A 19111-nucleotide genomic window follows, 5' to 3' on the forward strand; every position below is an offset into this window, starting at 1 on the left:
TAGCATCTATAGGTTAGTTTAAAAGATGCTACACTGTGATTTGTCTTCTGTGTGGTTTCCTTGCCTCGGTTCTGACAAGGCTTTGAGGTCATAAAGGCAAGAGTTGGTTGCTATAGTTACCAGTTGTTTTTTATCCTCAATGAGCCATAGACTTGAACGGGAAACATAAAAGAATGAGTCAAACATTTTTGTCTCATTCGTGAGACCCTCTCCATTCATTTCAGGGGCTGTGAATGAAACAAAAATAACTCAATTGTTGTGTTTTTTTCCATTTGTTTCAATCAAATGCACATTCCTATTACCAGTTTTATCAGTAATTACCAATAATGTCTGAGTGTCTCCAGCGGTGGGAACACATTCCTGATTTCTTAGGATTATTAAAGGGACAGGTAGCCTCAAATTACAACACCCTGCACTTAAAAGCTCCTTCCCAAACAAGATCTCCGTCTGGCTCCCTTCGGCATGCCCCAGTTTTAGCCCTGCCTCCCTTACATGTGAGGATCGTTCCTGCCCGGGGGGACTCAAAGAATACAAGATAGGGCATGGGGAGTTCTATGCGAAATGGGTGATCAGCAGGGGAGGGTAATTGATCTGTTTATTGGGAAGGGGCAGAACTTTAGTCAGGGGAGAGATTAAACTTCTTAAAAGGCTGGATAACTTAGCCGTATATACATACAGTAACTCAAATCCAGCCAAGTTAGCCCTCCCAGAAACAGCCTCTTTTTTATCTGGATAAATTATAGCTGGATAATGACGTATCTAGTTAAATTATAGCAGGATAAGTGGCTGAATATTGCAAAACTTGCCATTTAGATGGACAACTTGTGAGTTATCCATTTAAATGGCTTTGAATATTGACGTCTACATTCTTGTAAGTCACATGATTTCTTATAAGTTGAGACCAGAGGGCAGAAGCATAACTTAATGTTGACCTTTGACATACTTTAGCATTCTGGCTAACTCTTGGTATACTTTAACATTCCTACAGCCTTGGGCTGTTTCAAAAAGTCTGATCAGTTCAATCTCAGGCTGTTATATCTTTCTGCTTCTTCACCGCCACCAACTGGGCAAGGGAAGTGAATTACTTATTCCCTTTTCCTTAGGTACCAGGGTCATTGATTCACAACTTTTTAAACATAGGATACAATTTTCTTTTAATCTGAAAAAGTTGATGAATGACATTAGTCACAAGTTTTGGTAAATACAGTTACTTTGTGCATAGATGTCCATTACTATCTCTCAGATCATTCAGATCCCCTTAGTTTGCCCTATTAGTTTAGGCAAAGGTGGCACTTTCCAGTCCTATAAGCAACCCTTTCACCTCCAAAGCTGCCACTGTATGATGCTATCAGGGTTTCAGGATACCTAAGTGTAAACAGGATAGTGGTTTTCATAAGGAAATATAGTTGGTTACATAAAAATGTCAATTTATTTTGACAATGAAACTTGTTGATGCCTCTGGGGGAGTAGATGTGAATGCTATATTCCCGGCAAATTTCCCAGCAGGGAAGCACAGTATTATTACAAAACAGAAAGCAGAATATATAGTCTTTCTTCCTTACAAAGAAATCTCATATTGGAAAATGCAAAATACGTATTGCTGACCACTAAAATCTTAAGAGAGGGGGAAAAAATCAGATTCTCATCAACATCAACAGGAAGCCTAACAGTCTCCCCATTTCCACAGTCGACAATCGGCACTGTTTCATTTATTAAAGAAAAAAAAATTCTGCCAAGCATTCTGTTGATGTTGAGGTGCTTGCCATACTTTGCTGGATCACGTTGGTCTGAGGGCCAGCACCTCATTATTTGCAACGGCCCGTCAATATTGCCGACATCACTAACCAGGCTTCCTATGTGAGACCCCCGCTGTGTCAGTCGTTCTTATTAAAAGTTAAAAAAATGAAACAAACCCAAACACTGGTTCAAAGCCTTATCAACAGCTTTGGCCTGAGACAAATGGTTGGCTGTCGCCAAAAAAAGCCGATCATTAGGCCCGGAAGCAGCCGAATCGGAGAGAAAGGTGGCCCACGTGGGGGGAATTGCTGCTGGTTGGCACTGCACTTTCATAAGTTGGACTGCAAGGATTTTTTTTTTTTTTTTAAAAGTCCGACGCCTGATTAGAAAAAGCTGAAACGGTTAAGATTTTTGTCTTTGGAAATTTGTAAGGGTTTTAGTTTTTACCCTGATGGCAGTGAAAGCTGAAACTTGGGCACACAACGTGACACGAGTGCCCGCTGTCTGAGGTTCTTCCCTTTCATGTATGAACATTTTTTGGTGCAGAATGTTTTTCATTTTTTGGTACTTGGGATTATTTATAGAAACTGCTGATAAGTTTTTGAACCAGTGTTTTGTACTTATTTAATTGCTGATTCGTTGACTGGGGAAATTTGGAATATTGTTTTTTTTTATTTTTCTGGCCCCACATTTCCAGCAGAGCTTCCCCCTTTTGATCTGAAAATTAGCATGCAGGTCTAAGCTCCCCAGAAAATGTCAAAATTGACTCCTAAAAGGACATTTTAAGATTGTGTTTAACATTATGTTATCAGGCTGAGAAAGTTCTGTTGCATCAAACATACAAACTTTTACCCCTTTCCACAGTCAATAGAAAGTAAACTTTCGTACAAATGCATTGCTAAGAATCATGGGTATTCCTTTTTACAGGGAACTGGTTATAAGGATGCTCTCATTCCGAGTGAGAGAAAGTATTACGCAGTACGCACATATATTTGCCTTCAATAGCTCATGCTAAACACTCAGTATTCTTTCCTTCCAGCCTCGAAGCAGAATTCAGCCGACCTTGCTCCCACACATGGCTGTGGACAGTGCTGCAGATTCAGCTTGCCTTTGCACATTGAAACTACACTTGCGAAATTCTGTGTGGGAATTTATTTGTAATGTGCACACACTTTGTAAAACTGAATGAGCTGCAAGATACAGCGAGAAGTCAATTTCTGCTTCACTAACTTGTACATGAACTTTGATTTCACACATGCTCATGCATAGAGCAATGTTTATGAGAAGAGTAAAGGGGCAATGCTGTTTTTATTAAATGTCTGGCAGTTTTCATCTGCACCATTGGACTTTCAACTCAATAAGAACAGTGGGCTATGTGTAGCCCCACCCAGGGGTGTGGTTCCCCCTCTGTGAATAGACTTCGTGGGAGAGCTGTCCCGGAAGTAAAAATTCTAGTATCCCTGTATCTGGGAACCCATAAACACATCAAGGGAAAGCAATGCCGCTTTTCCTATTTCAGAACCAGGGCTGGGAAAACAATTAAGCATGGGGGTAACGTGCTGATGCGGCTGTTACTACCCTTAATCAAAAAGCCTGAAACTCTTGATGCAACTCCAACATTGCTCTCTTCTTCAACGGCAGGAGGTAACGGGGAATTGGAGTCAAACAGCAACCAACAAGGGTCCTGACTGACGGCTGGGAAACTGAAAAGTATGGGGGTGACTTCTATGGTGCGGTAGAGACTACCATAAGCTTGCTGGGCACACTGGACGGACCGTTGGTCCTTTTCTGTCGTCATTTCTATGTTTCATAAGGACTAGCCATGCATGCCACAGGTACAAACAGTCATACATAATGCAAACCATTTTTCTGAGATTCTCTGCCCTTAGGGCAACACTCTATGAATAATCTGTAACCTAACATTTACTTACCTTACTTATAGATTCGTGAGATAACTCTAGCACTGGAGAGTATATATTTACACTAATAACTGGGCTCAGTAATATACATGCATGAACATATACAATTGTCCCTCGGGTCTTCTGAAGGCAACAGGTAAAGAGTTGAACTGGGATATGTGAAGCATTGCCTCTTTCACCCATGAGGTATGGCAATGGGGCCAGGGATTCAAGAGTTAATTTTGGAAACAGCAAAGAACTTGTGATTTTGCTGCAATCCACAAGCTTATATGTAGTGAAAAGGAAGAGTCATACTTTTAAGGTATCAATGGGGCTCACTAATTCATGCAAATGCCCAGTATAAAGCTCTTCCTCTGTGGATGTCCGCGAAAGAGTTACTCCCAAGGACCACCCAAGCAATGCTCTCAACTCTGCTCTGCACGGCCTTTATCTTCCACATATACACTTCAGCAAACAGATCACCGTGGTCAGACAGTAACTTTTCGCAAAAATAAAAAGAGATGGCAAGGGCTCTGCAAAGAAATGATGCGGTAATGCCTAATTAGTTACATCTAGTCTCCTCCCGAGCTGTCATCTTCTCTCCCAATGCACACCTTAGTTGGGGTACTGATTGTGAGATCCCAGCTGGGGACAGCGAGCCTAACTGAGCAGAATCACAGTCAGCACCTCTCTTCTCCTACTTCCATATCTCACTGAAACAAAAATAACAGGCAGATTTGAAAATCCTTGTCCTCTCCAGCTCTCACATTGGTCATTCTTCTCCTGCACTCCTATTGGCTCCTAGAGTCATGTGATCTATAGTGCAGTACCATGAGGAAATAAGGAGGAGGCTGGGAATTACAGGATGGCTAGTTTGACCTCTGTGGTGAGTAATTTAATGGAAATGTTGATAAAATGGAAAATAGTGTAGTTTCTGGGATCCAGTGGATTACAAGATCCAAGGCAGCATGGTTTTTATCAGATGTAGATTTTGTCAGATGAATCTGATCAGTTTCTTTGAATGGATGACAAGAGAGTTGGCTCAGGGAGAGTGCTAGATGTAGCGTACTGGATTTCAGTAAGGCCTTTCACTCGGTTCCGCAAAGGCGACATTATTATTATTTACAGTACTTTTATACTACTTGCTACAAAAAGGTCACAGAGGTTTACAATAAGACATTCATAATTTAAAAGACATACTCATCATATCAGTGACCAAACAAAAGTTTCAACTCTGCTATAGCAAATGAAAATACTGTGCCAACTTAAAAACGGTTTGCTGTGAAGATAATAATGGAGCTATGATTGTGAATCTTTAACAGCTCATTCCTCAAATTCCTGTCTGAATAACCATGTTCTGAGGGCCCTTTTAAAAATTGTACAATCAGATATTAAGCATAGTTCTTCTGGCATAGTGCTCCATGATCGCTAACCTCGCCCATATGCTCTTGCTTTAAAGACAGTCCAGTTATCCAAAGTAAAGCTAATGCTATGAATCAGGATGAGGACTTTATATTTTATTCTAGATGATAGAGGTAGCCAACGTAATGAGGCTCGCACATAGTTTTTACAGCTGCCGCATTCTGTGGGCCTTGGTGTGGACCCTAAAGTGACTGGATTAGAAACTGGGAAGTGGTAAATGGAGGTCACTTCAAGGAGATGGGCGTTACTAGTGGTCTGCCACAGGCATCGGCCCCTGGACTGGTTCTTTTCAAGATTTTCATAAGTGATGCTGTGGAAGGGCCATCAGGAAAAGTTTATCTTTTTTGCTGACGATACCAAAATCCGCAAGAGGCGGATTACCCAGGAAGCTGCGGAAAACATGAAGACGGACCTAGTGAAGCCAGATATAGTGAAGCTTGAGGAACGGTCTAGATTCCGGCAGCTAAGATTTAAGGCTAAAAAAAAAATGTAGAATCAAGCATTTGAGTTGCAAAAGCCCAGGGATCGGTATAGCACGGGGTGGTGGGGGAGAGGGGGGGAGGTTAATTTCTTCTATGCAAGAAATAAGAGCGGGATCTGGGAGCTGATTGTATCTGATGATCTGAAGGTGGCCACACTGGCTAAGGAAAGGGCAAAAGCCGGAAGGATGCTTGGCTGCATAGGGAGAGGATTGGTCAGCAGAAAAAGGGAGGCGATATTGCTCCTGTATAGGTCCCTGCTGAGATCTCGTTTGCAATACTGTTACGACCCCTCTCTGAGGGCCAACCCTAGAAGAAAAAAAATACTATTATCTGTGCAAGTTCACCAGACCTGGGGGAGGGTGAACAGCATCTTTACATAAATGAGGAATTTGAATAGACACACGCAGTTTTCTCTCACTTCGTTCCCAGTTTGCCCAGATAAGGGATAGGGCTTCCAAAGTCCCCTAGTCTAGTAGCCTCCCTTCTCCCCTGTTAGCCCCGACTTTTAAAATCCCGCTGATCTGCCTAGGAGTTTTTTGTTTTACGACTTACACGTCGTCCATGGCAGAAAGCGAAGTTACACAGCAGGGGACCCCGGCGCACGCCTGTGTGCATAAATTTATTTATTTTTTCGCAAATTTCTATTTTAAATTCAGGAGCTCCCATGCCCCGCCCAGACCACGCCCTCTCTTTTTGGAACTTTTCATTTGTGCACGTAGCGGCAAGTACTCACGTGTGTGGGCGGCTTTTAAAATACACTCAGCGCGCCATCAGCCTGACTTACGCACGTATCTCACGGTTTTGGCACGTGCCGTGCTTTTAAAAATTCATCTTTTTATGTAGTACAGATCCCAGCTCCATCCACCAGGCACTACCTGGCACCTGGTGCAAGGGGATCAGAGCTCTGAAATCTTCTGGAAAGCAATCTGGAAAGGCAGGAGAGGGGAGCTATGGTAGAGACATTTAAATACCTCCAAGATATCAATGCACAAGAGGCAGGTTTCAGTGGAAAGGACATTCTGGAACGAGGGGTCATGGGATGAGGTTGAAAGTGGGCAAGAGTAATCTTTGACAGTGTTTTCCAGTCTTCGCCTGGAAGCACAACTAGCCAGTTGGGTTTTCAGGATTTCCACAATGAATATGCACGAGAGAGATTTACATACTCTGGGTCTCCAATGTAAGCAAATCTATCTCATGCATATTCATTATGGATTTCCTGAAAACAAGAGATGTGTATTAATTTGAAATAACATAAACATAATAGTGACATTGCTTATGATGTTTCATTTCATTTTTTAAATAAAACAATAGAAAAAAATATGACATTTTTGTGAGGTTTTTTTTTTTTTTTAAAGCATTTGTTGTGTGCATATTTGCAAACAGTGTGCACAGATACCCATAACAGACAGTGCAACTCAGGAGTCTACAGAGACCCCCTGTTCCCCCCCTATCCAACTGCCCCTGGAGGTGGCTGTTTTACCCCAAAAAGTATTTTGTAAAATAAACACCTGGCCACAGGCCCCACCTCACTCCCAGCTCTTTCCTCTTTGTTAAAAAATACCTCCTGGGAACTGGACCCCTATGGCCCACCTTATTCCACCCTCCTCACCCCCCCCCCCTCCCGAATCACCAAATTCTCCCTGGGGATCTAGTGAAGTGGTTCTCAACCCAGTCCTCAAAGCACAACTAGCCAGTCATGTTTTCAGGATATCCGTAATGAATATGCATGAGATAGATTTGCATGAATTGCCTCCATTGTATGCAAATTTATCTCTGGCATATTTATTGTGGATATCCTGAAAACCTGCTAGCTAGCTGTGCCCTGAGAACTGGATTGAGAATCACTGGACTAGTGGGGGGTCTGGGAGTGAACCTTCTGCTCCCGAACCCACCAGACACCATTTTTCAAAATGGTGCTGGCCACTCATTGCTTCTCTCATGTGACAGGGGTTACCAGTGCCTTTGGGTATCCACTGATGGGACAAAGGGCAGCCAGCATCATTTTTCAAAATGGTAGCCTCTGGGTCCAGGAGCAGAGGGGTTGCTCCCTGGCCCCTATTAGACCACAGGAGAATTTGGTGATTAAAAGGGGGGCTTGGGAGGGTGGGCTAGGGTGGTCTGGGCACTGACTCCCAAGGGGTACTTTTCAACAAAGGGAAAGGCTGGTCGGGATCAGTGACCGGGGGTTTATTTTGCAAAATATGACTTTCTTTTAGGGAAATGGCCACCTCCAGGTATGGCGGAGGGAGGTGGGACAGGGCTCTTTGGGGACCCCTGGAATCTTCTTTCTCGTTTCAGAAAAAAGTGCGTGCTACTTTCAGTGCACTATTTGTGAATAGCACACACTATTTTCCAAAACCAAAACGAACAAAATCCTGAAACGTAAAAAACAAAACACCCAAACGAAACTACATCAAAAATGTAAACAAAATTGATTGCTGTGCACACCCCTACTGAAAACCCGACTGGTTAGGTGTGCCTCCAGGAGAGGACTGGGAAACTCTGATCTAAGGAAATACTTCTTTACAGAGAGGGTGGTGGATGCACGGAACAGCCTCCCAGTGGAGGTGATGGAGACAAGAACAGTATCAGAATTCAAAAAAGCACGGGACAAGCACAGGGGATCTCTGAGGGAGTGCTAGAGATTGTAGAGTTAAGCAGTTGATGAGGATGGCCAAGCTAGATAGAACGTATGGTCTTTTTCCGCTAACGTTTCCTTGTTTTTAAGACAGGCTGAAGCAGCCATGTTGAAAAGAGTTGTAGATGTTTTAGAAACAGCAGGTTAACAGTGTCCTGGTTGCACCTTGGATGGGAATGAAGGCATGACGTGACATTTGCAACTACGTGGTGTTTCTCTCCCCTTTATAAGTCCCTACTTCCGTTGCAATGACGGTCCTCAGCTAGGAGCCACGGACTGTTACTGAATCTAGATCCCAGTAAAACATGCATCCTGATTCTGCCCATTAGGTGTTGACATGTGCAATGGTCAAAACTCTCCCCCCCCCCCACAAAAAAAAACCCCAACAATCTGGACCCTGTGAATGCTGCCTTCACAGTATCCCCAGCCTTGGTTGACCTGTGGAGCAGAAACCACACTCAGAAATTGAAACCAGATCTCTCATACTGCAGTGCAGAGCACTGTCATGGAACCATTGGTCCGGCCCCAGGTTAAAATTAATCAGGGGCTGTAACAATCTATTTCTAGCTGAATAAGCTAAGAGGTAGAATGGAATTTTAAAGCACAGAAGGTTTCTTATCTTGAAACATTTATAGTCAGAGCCGCAATGTGTCTTAACATTGGAGGGAGATAGCTGTACCTTTAAGCTTGAATGCAGACACTCAGTGCAGAAGATTATGTTAATTTTATTATTTTATAAGACTCTTCTGAAATCTTTTCTAATTACTAGACCGTATTCAGCAAATCCTGTATTTTTATATATGCTAATGTGAACTAGATTTTTAAGAATACTGGTTCACTCTTGAAACTAGGGTAAAGCAGGCACAAAACAGTTTTCAAATCCAATTGCTAAGCAATTTTTCTGAATAAGGAGCACTGGCTTGTTCTGCATGAACCAGTTATCCTTTCTCCTTTCCCCTGTTGTGCTATATATAGTTGTGGTCTATCCTGGGTCATTCCTCCCTCTACTGGGAGCCCCTTAATTCTTATATTTTTGGTCTCTCATTCCATTGCAGTTCAGTCCTATCTATCTACTAAGTCAGCCAAGTGCATGGAAGGGCTATAGATTCCCTTCTCTTTCTGCATTCTACTCTTTTAATATATATTGCAAGTCTTAATGTTGCCAGAGCCAGAATTACTTATATAATTATTTCTCCAGGTTTGCAATGATGTCCAATAAAAAAAATGAATATTTAAAATTGTATCCTGTTAATAGAATAATATTTCCAAATTCACGTGCATACACCAGTTCTCTTTCTTTATGGTTCATACACAATAGCATGCATCAGTTTTTACCTCAACAAATATGCATTGAATTTATCAAAGCAAAACAATTTTTACAGTACAAATCAATCTGCAATAGGCATCATGAAAAAAACCCCACAAAGTAAATTGAAAATCACTTGGTGGGAAGCTTGCAGATTCACGGTCTGTGGGACCCTGAACTTTAATTCACATTATCTAACTGACTGAAATAACACTCAGAAACTGCCTCCAGAAAATGCTGTATTTTGACACTCCTGTATTCTTTGCTCTACATATAAAAAAAAAGCCCCCTCCCCCTTTACGTGAGTCTATAAAACCTGCTACTTAGTAATATCATCATTACATACTATTCTGAACCTGTCAGGTTAATTAGGGTTACATGCATGGACAAAACTGTCAGTGTAATATGGATAAATATAAATTATGCTTTAATTAATGGTTTGCTTGGTTTTTTTTTCTGAGTACACAGCACATACCACTAAAATACTATAGCTTCTGATACTAATACGTGAGGTTGCCTTAGGTCCAGAAATCCCACGACTTCTGCAATATTTTAGCATTTAGCTCTCTGCTGTATACTGAAATATCAGTATATAAAATATGCTTAGCTGCAGTGGCTGGTGTCTGTCTGCCAGGGACTGGTATGTTCTCTTGCACACCCCCCAGCCACTAGGTGTGTATATCACAGAACGTATGCACGTATTCTGTCTCAGATCTGGGTGTATGTGCATTTCTGTGCTGATTATGTGCACACACACACACACCCAACCCTGGGACTTAGGATGCTTTTACTGCCCAGGCCACTGGGGGATAATGGCTGCAGATGAACGAGGGGCTGTGGGACTGGGACGTATCCTAGAGGCAGGCGGAGAGCCTGGGACAGCCTTGGTCATGGGGCTGTTGGACTGGAAGGAGGCTGGAAAGCCGGTGGCCTGGAATAGTGAACTGCAGGGCAGTGGGACTGGAGGGAACCTGACACATAGGTAGGAGGGAGAAAAGGGCAGGAATATTTGGGTCGATCAGGTGGGGTTGGGGGAGTGCTGGGGTCAGGCTGCGGAGAGAGAGTTCTGAGCATCTCTGATCTTCATTATCCTTGGTTGAATTTTCGATGGGTGTTAGCTACTGTACTAGGAATGAACAATCTGATTAAAAATAAGCTAGATACATAACCATTAAACATAATCTGTAGCTATTTTAAAATATGGATCTTTGAATAATTTTAAAAAAGGTTCCTAAGAATAAGAAGTGTTTACACAATAGGAGCTAACTCCCCTAAAAGTTTTTTTTGGGGTTTGTTTTTTTTAAAGAGTGGGGCATTTTTTGAGGAGGGAAAATAAAAAAAAAGAAAGTACTTTACCATTGGGGTTACACTAGGTAATGTTGTGATCCTGCTTGTGGCCCTGCCACGAGTAGGCTCTTATCTTCCCTTCAGGGGTTCCCTGCAGCAGCAGGAGGCTCCATCATGCCGGTGCGGCAGGTGCTGTACCAGGGATCTCCCTTGTGGCATGGAGCCGCTCCGTTCCTGCCTCCATGGCCTGGAGGCCACTGCCAATGCCAGCCATCCTGTGGTCTGGAGGCCACAGTCCCCGGATCTTCTTGCGGCATGGAGCTGCCATCAGCCTCTTCTTCAGCGGCAGGAAGCTGCCTCCCACGTCGGGCCTGCACGGCCCAGCTCTAGCTCCTCCTCGACGTCGGCGTCTGCAGGGCCGCTGTCCAGGGTCCTGCAGACTTCCTGTTCCTGCCATACTAGGGGCAGGCCCGCGTCTCTCCTCCGGAGTTAAAGGGCCAGGAGGGAGTGGTCGCTCTGGCCCCACCTGCAAGCTCCTCCCTGGGTGTTCCTGCTTCAGCCTACAAAAGGCTCTTCAGGTCATTCCTTCATCACCATCACAAGGAGCAAGTCCTCCTCAGGACTCCACGTCTGCTTTTCCTCCTAGGCAAAAAAAACTAAGGAAGGATACCACAGACTCCTAACCCTAAGACACCTGAAACCATTTCTCAACCCCTATGATTTCAGAACTGTACTACAACTTCTTAACTTCTCCACCTTCGACTATTGCAACTCCTTACTAATTGGATTACCTTTTTCATCCTTCAAACCACTCCAAATACTGCAGAACTCTGCTGCCAGAGTCCTAACTGGAACAAAAAGAAGTGAACACATAACACCAATGTTGACCTCAATTCACTGGCTCCCTATTAATGCACGTATTGCCTACAAATCAATGACCATAATCCACAAAATCCTAAACAATGATCATCAAGGTCTTAACTCCCTAAACATAATCCATCAAAATCCTCCAAGAAACCTACGCTCCAATAACTCAGGTTACCTAAACATTCCCCCTATCAAAGATGCACATCTGGCAACCACAAGAGAAAGAGCCTTTTCAATTGCCTCACCTAAACTTTGGAACACCCTACCTAAATTCCTGAGAACACAACATGACCTAAAAACATTCAAAAAGGACCTAAAAACACTAATGTTCCGCAAATTTCTCACTGACTTTCAGATGTCTAATCATCCCAACTCTCAACTGAACTCTCAATTGTAAATTCACTCTCTTCTCCCTGAACCTGCATACCCTCCCCATCTAACCTAATAATGCTCTCTGGACTTGATATGCTTATTTCTGATATTGTTCAAATGGTTTTTACTGTTGCTCAACTGCTAAGAATATGTTTAACGTTCATATTGCTTTTCTGTTACACAACTGATAAGAAAAATGTATACTTTTGTAAACCCTTATGATGGCTCAACCAAAAAACGTATATAAAACTCAACAAATAAATAAATAAATAAATAATGAGAAAGTGTCTCTTGCCTAAAAAATCAAGTGTTGAGTGAGTGGGAAAGACAGACACTAGAATTAACTATCACTGGCTTTCCCACTATATCACCTTTCTCCAAACTTTTATAAGTACAAAGATTTCCCAAAGCTATACTTACCAATCCTTTTTAACTACCATTAAATTGATCTTCACTCAAATTATTGAAGGGACTCAGCGCACACTTCCGGTACTCTTCTACTGCAAAGGGTGTGGGGCCTCTGGAAGCTGGGGCTGTGGAATTCAATCCCTGGATCGCTTGCGGTGACCTCTGGACTCCTCTCCAGGGGGATGCTGCAGTATGCAGATGAGCCTTCCGGTCCTCTTCTATTGAGTGTGAGTCTTGCAACTGTCTAAAGTTCCCCCGAGACAGGGGTTACGATTAATCTCCACCTCAAAAGTCCAATTTCCTATGAAAAAGTATTAAATGTGAATGCATACTTATGAAAAGCCAATTTATCTGCAATATTAATAAGACTTCCATATTGTTACTGTATATCTGGCCTGGCAGGAGTTTAACAAACCAAATTATTTCATTTGTAAATTTATCTATAATACAGGCAATAAAGCAATTTGTGCTTTACGCTTGGATTCAATCATCACTCCATCTGCAGCTAAAGCAAAAAAAAAATTATTTTGAGATACTTTGTTTTATTCTGGGTATTATTTAATTCAGCATGCAATGAGCCTTATTTATAAAAGTCTTTAGAGGGGTAGCCATGTAGTCTGGTGTATCAAAAATGACAGTTTTGTACCTATAGGGGAAAGCTTTGATAAAGCAAGCTACATCTGGTTTAATGAGGCTCAAAGCATCATACAATTTAGCAAAGAATGCCCCAGTCCATTTTATTATACGAAAATAAAAAAGTGATTATAATGAACTTGTTTTATAAACGGACGTCTGCATGGCTCAGAGCAGGGATACACTGTACTGACACTTCTCAGTCTAGCCAATGTACCAAGCTTAGCACAGACTTTTAAAACATGCGCTACTTGGCTTAATGGGGCCAATGCAATACCAACCGCGAAAAAATGTGCGTCCAAACTGAGAGCACGTATTTTCAACGTGCACACATCCCCCTCTTCTGGGCACCCAATGCACTAGGCAAATGAGCTGCCATGCTAAAAAGGACATGCAAGGAATAAATTGTGCATCCCTAGCGTGTCCATGGCATCGGGCACCAAGGAGAGGCACAGCCACGGGTTAGGAAAACGGACACTCGTAAACTGAGAGTCTGTTTTCCTAACCTTACCGCTGTCAAAAAAAATTTTTTTATGCTGCTTCTTGTGGTTCCTCCTATTTATTTTTATTTATTTATTTGTGATTTTTTTTGACCGACCATCATCAGAGATACCATGCCGGTTTACATGTAACAGGGGGGGAACAAAAGAAGGAAGAGAGCAGTTACAAAAAAGCAGGGTAAGAAAGAACTGGGATGTGCAGAAGAGGGTGCCCGTAGGAAAGAGAGCAAAGATTGAAGGCGATATAGCAAACTTATATACAAAGAGGGTGCCCGTAGGAAAGAGAGCAAAGATTGAAGGCGATATAGCAAACTTATATACAAAGATACAAAGAGGGCGCCCGTAGGAAAGAGCAAAGATTGAAGGCGATATAGCAAACTTATATACATAATGTGTCTCCCAACCTCTAAGATGGGAAGAAGTAGTGCAAAATCCAATAGCATGTACAATGCGTAGACAGGATAAATAAACTGTAAATTTCACAAATTTCGGGATCTGCGAGGCATTACAGGATGTAGAGACAATGCTTTACATACAGGTGGATATATCTAGTTTGAGAGGGTGGAGCTAAGGGGGAGAGGGCAGGGGGGATCTCTATGGAAAGATACCATCCTGATACCTGATACCATCCTGCCCCAGATACCATCCTGATACCAAGTAGGTACCAGGATGGTATCTGGGGCAGCTTGGTATCAGGATGGTATCTGGGGCAGGTTGGTATCAGGATGGTATCTGGGGCAGGCATTAATTCTTGCATGTAAAAATGTGCGTGTTGGGTGCACGGTGATCTTTTGCATCAGGGGCAATAGTTAATGGCTTCATCTACATGGTATTTACATTTTATGAGTGCTATTAGCTACAAGCATGTTTAGATGTGCGTTTTGGACATGCTAATCCCCTTTTTGATTCCGGTGTTAGCCTAGCATGTCCAAAACGTGCATCCAATCACGTGCTAACCTGTGTGGTAGCCTGAGCTCACAATACTGCATTGGTTCCACCCAATACTGCATTGGCTCCAACCAATTGTGCTAAAACTTAAGAGACCTCCAATAACTGATATACTAATGTCCATGCAATGCAAATGAGGTTTAATGCATTCACGAAATCTTACCCTCCTATGCACTAAAGTGCGTTAAAATAGACTCTGCCAAGCACCTGTTTTTCATGCTAAAAATTTTACTTTACCAGCTGTTGGCACACTAGCACTATTTTTTTTAATTATTTGATTTAATATGTTGCCTTTCTGTTCATAAACCACAAAGTAGATTACATAGCAAAATGCATTACCAGCCTGTGGAGGAATCTGATCCAGCTGCAGCTCATAAGTGGCAGGCATGCTCGCAAGGCTTACAGAAGGAATCCTTGTACAGCCAGCTATGTGTAGGTAAGATGGTGTACAAGAGGGTTTTTGCATGGGTACTTGAATCTATGAGGACTCTGCAGCATGAGGAGAAAGAGAGAGAGAGAGAAAATATGGAGGAGGGTGATGGTGGGGAGATGGTAGGAAGAAGGATGGAAGAAAGGGCTTGTCAGCCTTTTCTTAGGAGGGCACACAGGCAGTACATCTTTCATCCCAGGGCCTCAGGCCACTGGTGCCATTTTTAAAAGACCATGAGCCTGGGGAGATCCCTGACCCTAGCAAATTTTTCAGAGGTGGAAAGAGGAGTCAGAGGAACCTGGAGAGGTCTCAGGTGGGCTTAACTCATACCAGCCACGTAGACTGAGAAGACTCTGGGGCTTTCTTGGGGGCGATGGGGCCTTAGAATGGCCTTAGAGAGATTATTTAAAAAATGAAATTAAAATACCTGAAAATTTTCGAGAATTTTTGTTCAAGGTTATTTTTTTTTGTTTCATTCTGAACGAACAAGAAATTGCCTTTTTCCGGTTTGGATGTGCTATTCATTTAAAACAAATTTGCATCCCTATTGATTAAGAGGAAAGGAATGTATTGGGGGAAAGGGGGTGGAGGAGCAGACAGTCTGTGCAGCCCCCACCATCTCTTCTTCAGCCGACCCAAACAAGTGAGTCGCCAGCTGTCTGTGAAGAATTAGCCGAAGCATGCATCTCTGTTCTGTTTCATGCCGTCCAGGGATGATGCTTGTGGATTTATTTTCCCCTTATTACTTTCTCTGTTAGCTTTTACTCCAAGCACCATTCTGTGTGCTTCTCTGATGCTTGAAATGGCTGTTGAATTGTATGCAATTAGCCTGGAGACTGTACAGCATCTGATGGCAAGTCAGAGACACCACTAGGACTCTCGAGGTAAAATTTGATGAAAGAATATGGCAGCACCATGGGACGCAGTTGGAAGGCAATCATAACACTCTGAGGGCGTGCGGAAGCAAAATGGGTAACTATGGACCTTCGGTCTTCCAGGGCTGTAATTATTTTCTGATAAGTGACTGGCCTGAAGTTGGTTTACTACACAAATGAAATAAAGAGGTCTTTATCAGAGGGAAAGGTACTTTTAAGCTAAACGAAGATGGATTTGGTAGGTTGGAGTATTGACAGCAGTTTTGTCTGAGCTACTGTACATTGTTTACTTTCATCGATCTCTGCACATCATCCAGGAAATGAAAGCGATGCTGTGTCAGTATGCTGAATGTAAAATAATAGTTCAAAAAATACAGATAAACCCTGACGAGAGAGAGAGAGATGGTAGGATGGAGGGGGTGGGGAAAGCAGATCCATCAAGCCCAGCACCCTGTCTCCAACAGGGGCCGGTCACAAGTACCTGGCAGATCCCCAATTGTTGATCTACTTCACTCCCAGGGATAAGCGCCGGCTTTCCCAAGTCCGTCTGGCTAATAACTCTTTATGGATTTCTCCTTCAGGAATGTGACCTTTTGAACCCCCACTAGGTTAGTGGCCTTGACCACATCCTCTTTCATCCACTCTTCCAATTGAAACTTTGTGGTGTTAAAGCTCCCATGTTGTCCTCTAATTTTCATAGATATTTGCCAGATGTTCTTTCCTGATGTGTAGAATGCTAGACAAGGCTCCTGCACTACTTTCCCAATGGGACTGACCTGTTTGCCCCAGAGAAATTTGATACTACAAAGAGAAATAATAGAAACCAAAAAAATATGTATATTTTCTGTGACGCCACACAGTAAGGTGTTGACAATCCTGTGGCATTTTTTTTCTGGTGGTAAAATACAGTGGGGGAAAAAAAACATTGTGCGACAGTGGCTGCACATCCTGAAGCCACCGTCCTTAAAGGGGACATTTGGCCCTGGAGCTTCCCCCTGGCAGAATGTAAAAATCAGTGAGGATTACTGAGAACCTCTCGTCCACCCCCTTCTGCTGCACAATTATGCAGCCAAAGTGTAAAAATCAGATTGCAAGTGAGCCAGGGGTGGCCACTCCTTCATCCCCAAGCCATGCCCCTTGTTCTTCTTTATCCCAGTCCACTTGCTATTAACCTGGTGGTCTAGCGATGAATGCCGCACCCCCCCCCCCCCCCAGGCAACCTAGGCCATTTTCAAATTGACACTGAACGATCTCGGGAGCGCCTTTGCCTGAAGTCAACTAGTGCCATTTGAAAATAAAGCTGCCAGCCTCCACCATTAGACCAAGGTACCAGGAGACGGGGGTCCGAAGGGGGAGCAGGATCATTTATTTATGAACAAAGAGGAGGGTTTAGGGACGGGGGAGGGGGCTCACTTACAATCTTTGGCTGCATAATTCTACAGCAGGGGGGGGGTGAGAGAGGAAATTTTGAGAAATGCCACATCATTTGATTAGCATAAGGTCTTTTAAGTAATGATATGATTTGCATGTGTTTGCTTACAAATCATCTTATTTTTAATACGCATATTGCGTAGTAAATTGAGAACTGAACGGGGCTCAGTGGTTTAGTTTTTATAATTTGCAAAGAGCTGACTTTTAGGGGGTGGATAACATACAGTATTTGAAATACCGCGCATTATCTCGGTGTTAAGGCATTTACCATGTGGTAAAGCCCTAATATGGGTTAATAAACAACCCCCTTAGACTCTTACACTCTGAAGGAGATAAAAACACATGTTCTTATAATAAAAAGAAAATGTATTTTCATAGGAAAGGATAGAAAAGTCAGCTCTTTGCAAATTAAAAAAAACTAAACCACCGAGCCCCGTTCGGTTCTCAATTTAATGACATTAAAAGTGACTCCCTAAAGTTCCCAGTGAAATTCTGGCAATAAGCATGTGATTTCTCAGTTCAGTCCCTGTTCCATATAGACAGCAGAAGGGAATGCCTGGCAGATGATGGTATATATATATATTATGTTAGAGGCAGAGCAGCAGGGTCGTGCATTCGTTTGAAACGAATGCTGAATCTGAACCAAAAAAAAAAATCCAATTTTCGGTTCAGTTTATTTCAAACAAACCAAATGGCTGGCGCTTTCAAAATAATCCACATATTTTGGGGTTTCGGCAAATACCACATCCCCTTCATAGCAACCTGTAGGCTGTCTGATGGTGAAAGGGGCAGAAGCAATACTCAGATATTCCTGCTCCACCAGCTCAGGGCCAAGCTGTTTTATCTCTGTATTGCTTTACACCTGTAACAGAACTTGGTCCTGGCTGGCCCTGGGACTGGCACTGGTTTTGAACTGGAGTTGCTGAGGCAGGCACGACAGTGGGTTTCTCCTGCCCTTTACACCCTCGGACAGTCCACAGAAGCAGCAGGAGGCCATAAGGGGACGGCAGTTTTTTTTTTTTTAATTTAATGTTTATTGCAGTTCAGGAAATTTATTTATTTATTTATTTAAAAGTATTTATATACCGTTTTTCAAAACAAGATTTTTTTGTCAAAACGGTTTACATAGTAAAATGAAAATAAAATAAAATAAAAATAGAATTAAAAATTAAAGATAAAAATGATAAAATTAAAATACAGAAACTGGTATATACCTCATGGTAACAAAAAATCTAATTAAATAATCAAAGCTGGAGCTGGGCCGTAAGACATTTTGTGGAAGGGAAAGGTGGGAAAAATGAATAGGAAGAAGGGGACGTATAAGATGGAAACATTAATGATGTTAAACATTGGGAAATGAACCAAAGGGAAACAAACATTAAAGAAACCAAATGTGAAAAAAAAAAAGAACCAAATAAACCTTTTTACCCTATACAACCTTAAAGAGCAGGTGAACAGGCTCCAAATGTTGTAGACAATGTTGTTGGTTCTTGTCCCAAGGAAAAAGAATAGATGGACACAAATCTGAAATCAGAAATGGCAATCTCCACATCCAAAAGCCATTAGAACATTTCAAGCTCCCAGAACAACTCTCTTTCTGACCTTACGGTTTCCGTACTCAAGTAAAGAAACTTGAAAAGTACACTTCATCCTGAAACCGCTGAATTAGAAATCATCAAGAAACTGGATACAATCACCCTAGGCCTCGATGGAGATAATGGTTTCATGGCCCACTACAGGTGAACTGATTATCATGCGTTCCTCTCTCTCACTACAGGTGTTAATTAGCTTATGCTTAAGTTATCACTCATTTTCCTTATTCTGCTCTGACTTCTTAATGCCTTCTCCTGCCTACAACCATCTACTCCATCTTCCCA

The 19111-nt window shown here is 42.4% G+C and overlaps 1 protein-coding gene across 1 annotated transcript in view; it reads left to right on the plus strand.

Moving 5' to 3' along the window:
* LOC115074749 overlaps positions 1-11516 on the plus strand; it is a 60569-nt gene extending 49053 nt beyond the window's left edge. Inside the window, exon 7 of the mRNA XM_029574512.1 lies at positions 10896-11516. Within this exon, the coding sequence (XP_029430372.1) occupies positions 10896-11453 (558 nt within the window). The 3' untranslated portion in view covers positions 11454-11516. The remainder of the gene's footprint in view (positions 1-10895) is intronic.
* The last annotated feature ends 7595 nt before the right edge of the window (positions 11517-19111 follow it).

The sequence above is a fragment of the Rhinatrema bivittatum genome, chromosome 13, assembly GCF_901001135.1.
Source record: "Rhinatrema bivittatum chromosome 13, aRhiBiv1.1, whole genome shotgun sequence".
Lineage (NCBI taxonomy): Eukaryota > Metazoa > Chordata > Amphibia > Gymnophiona > Rhinatrematidae > Rhinatrema > Rhinatrema bivittatum.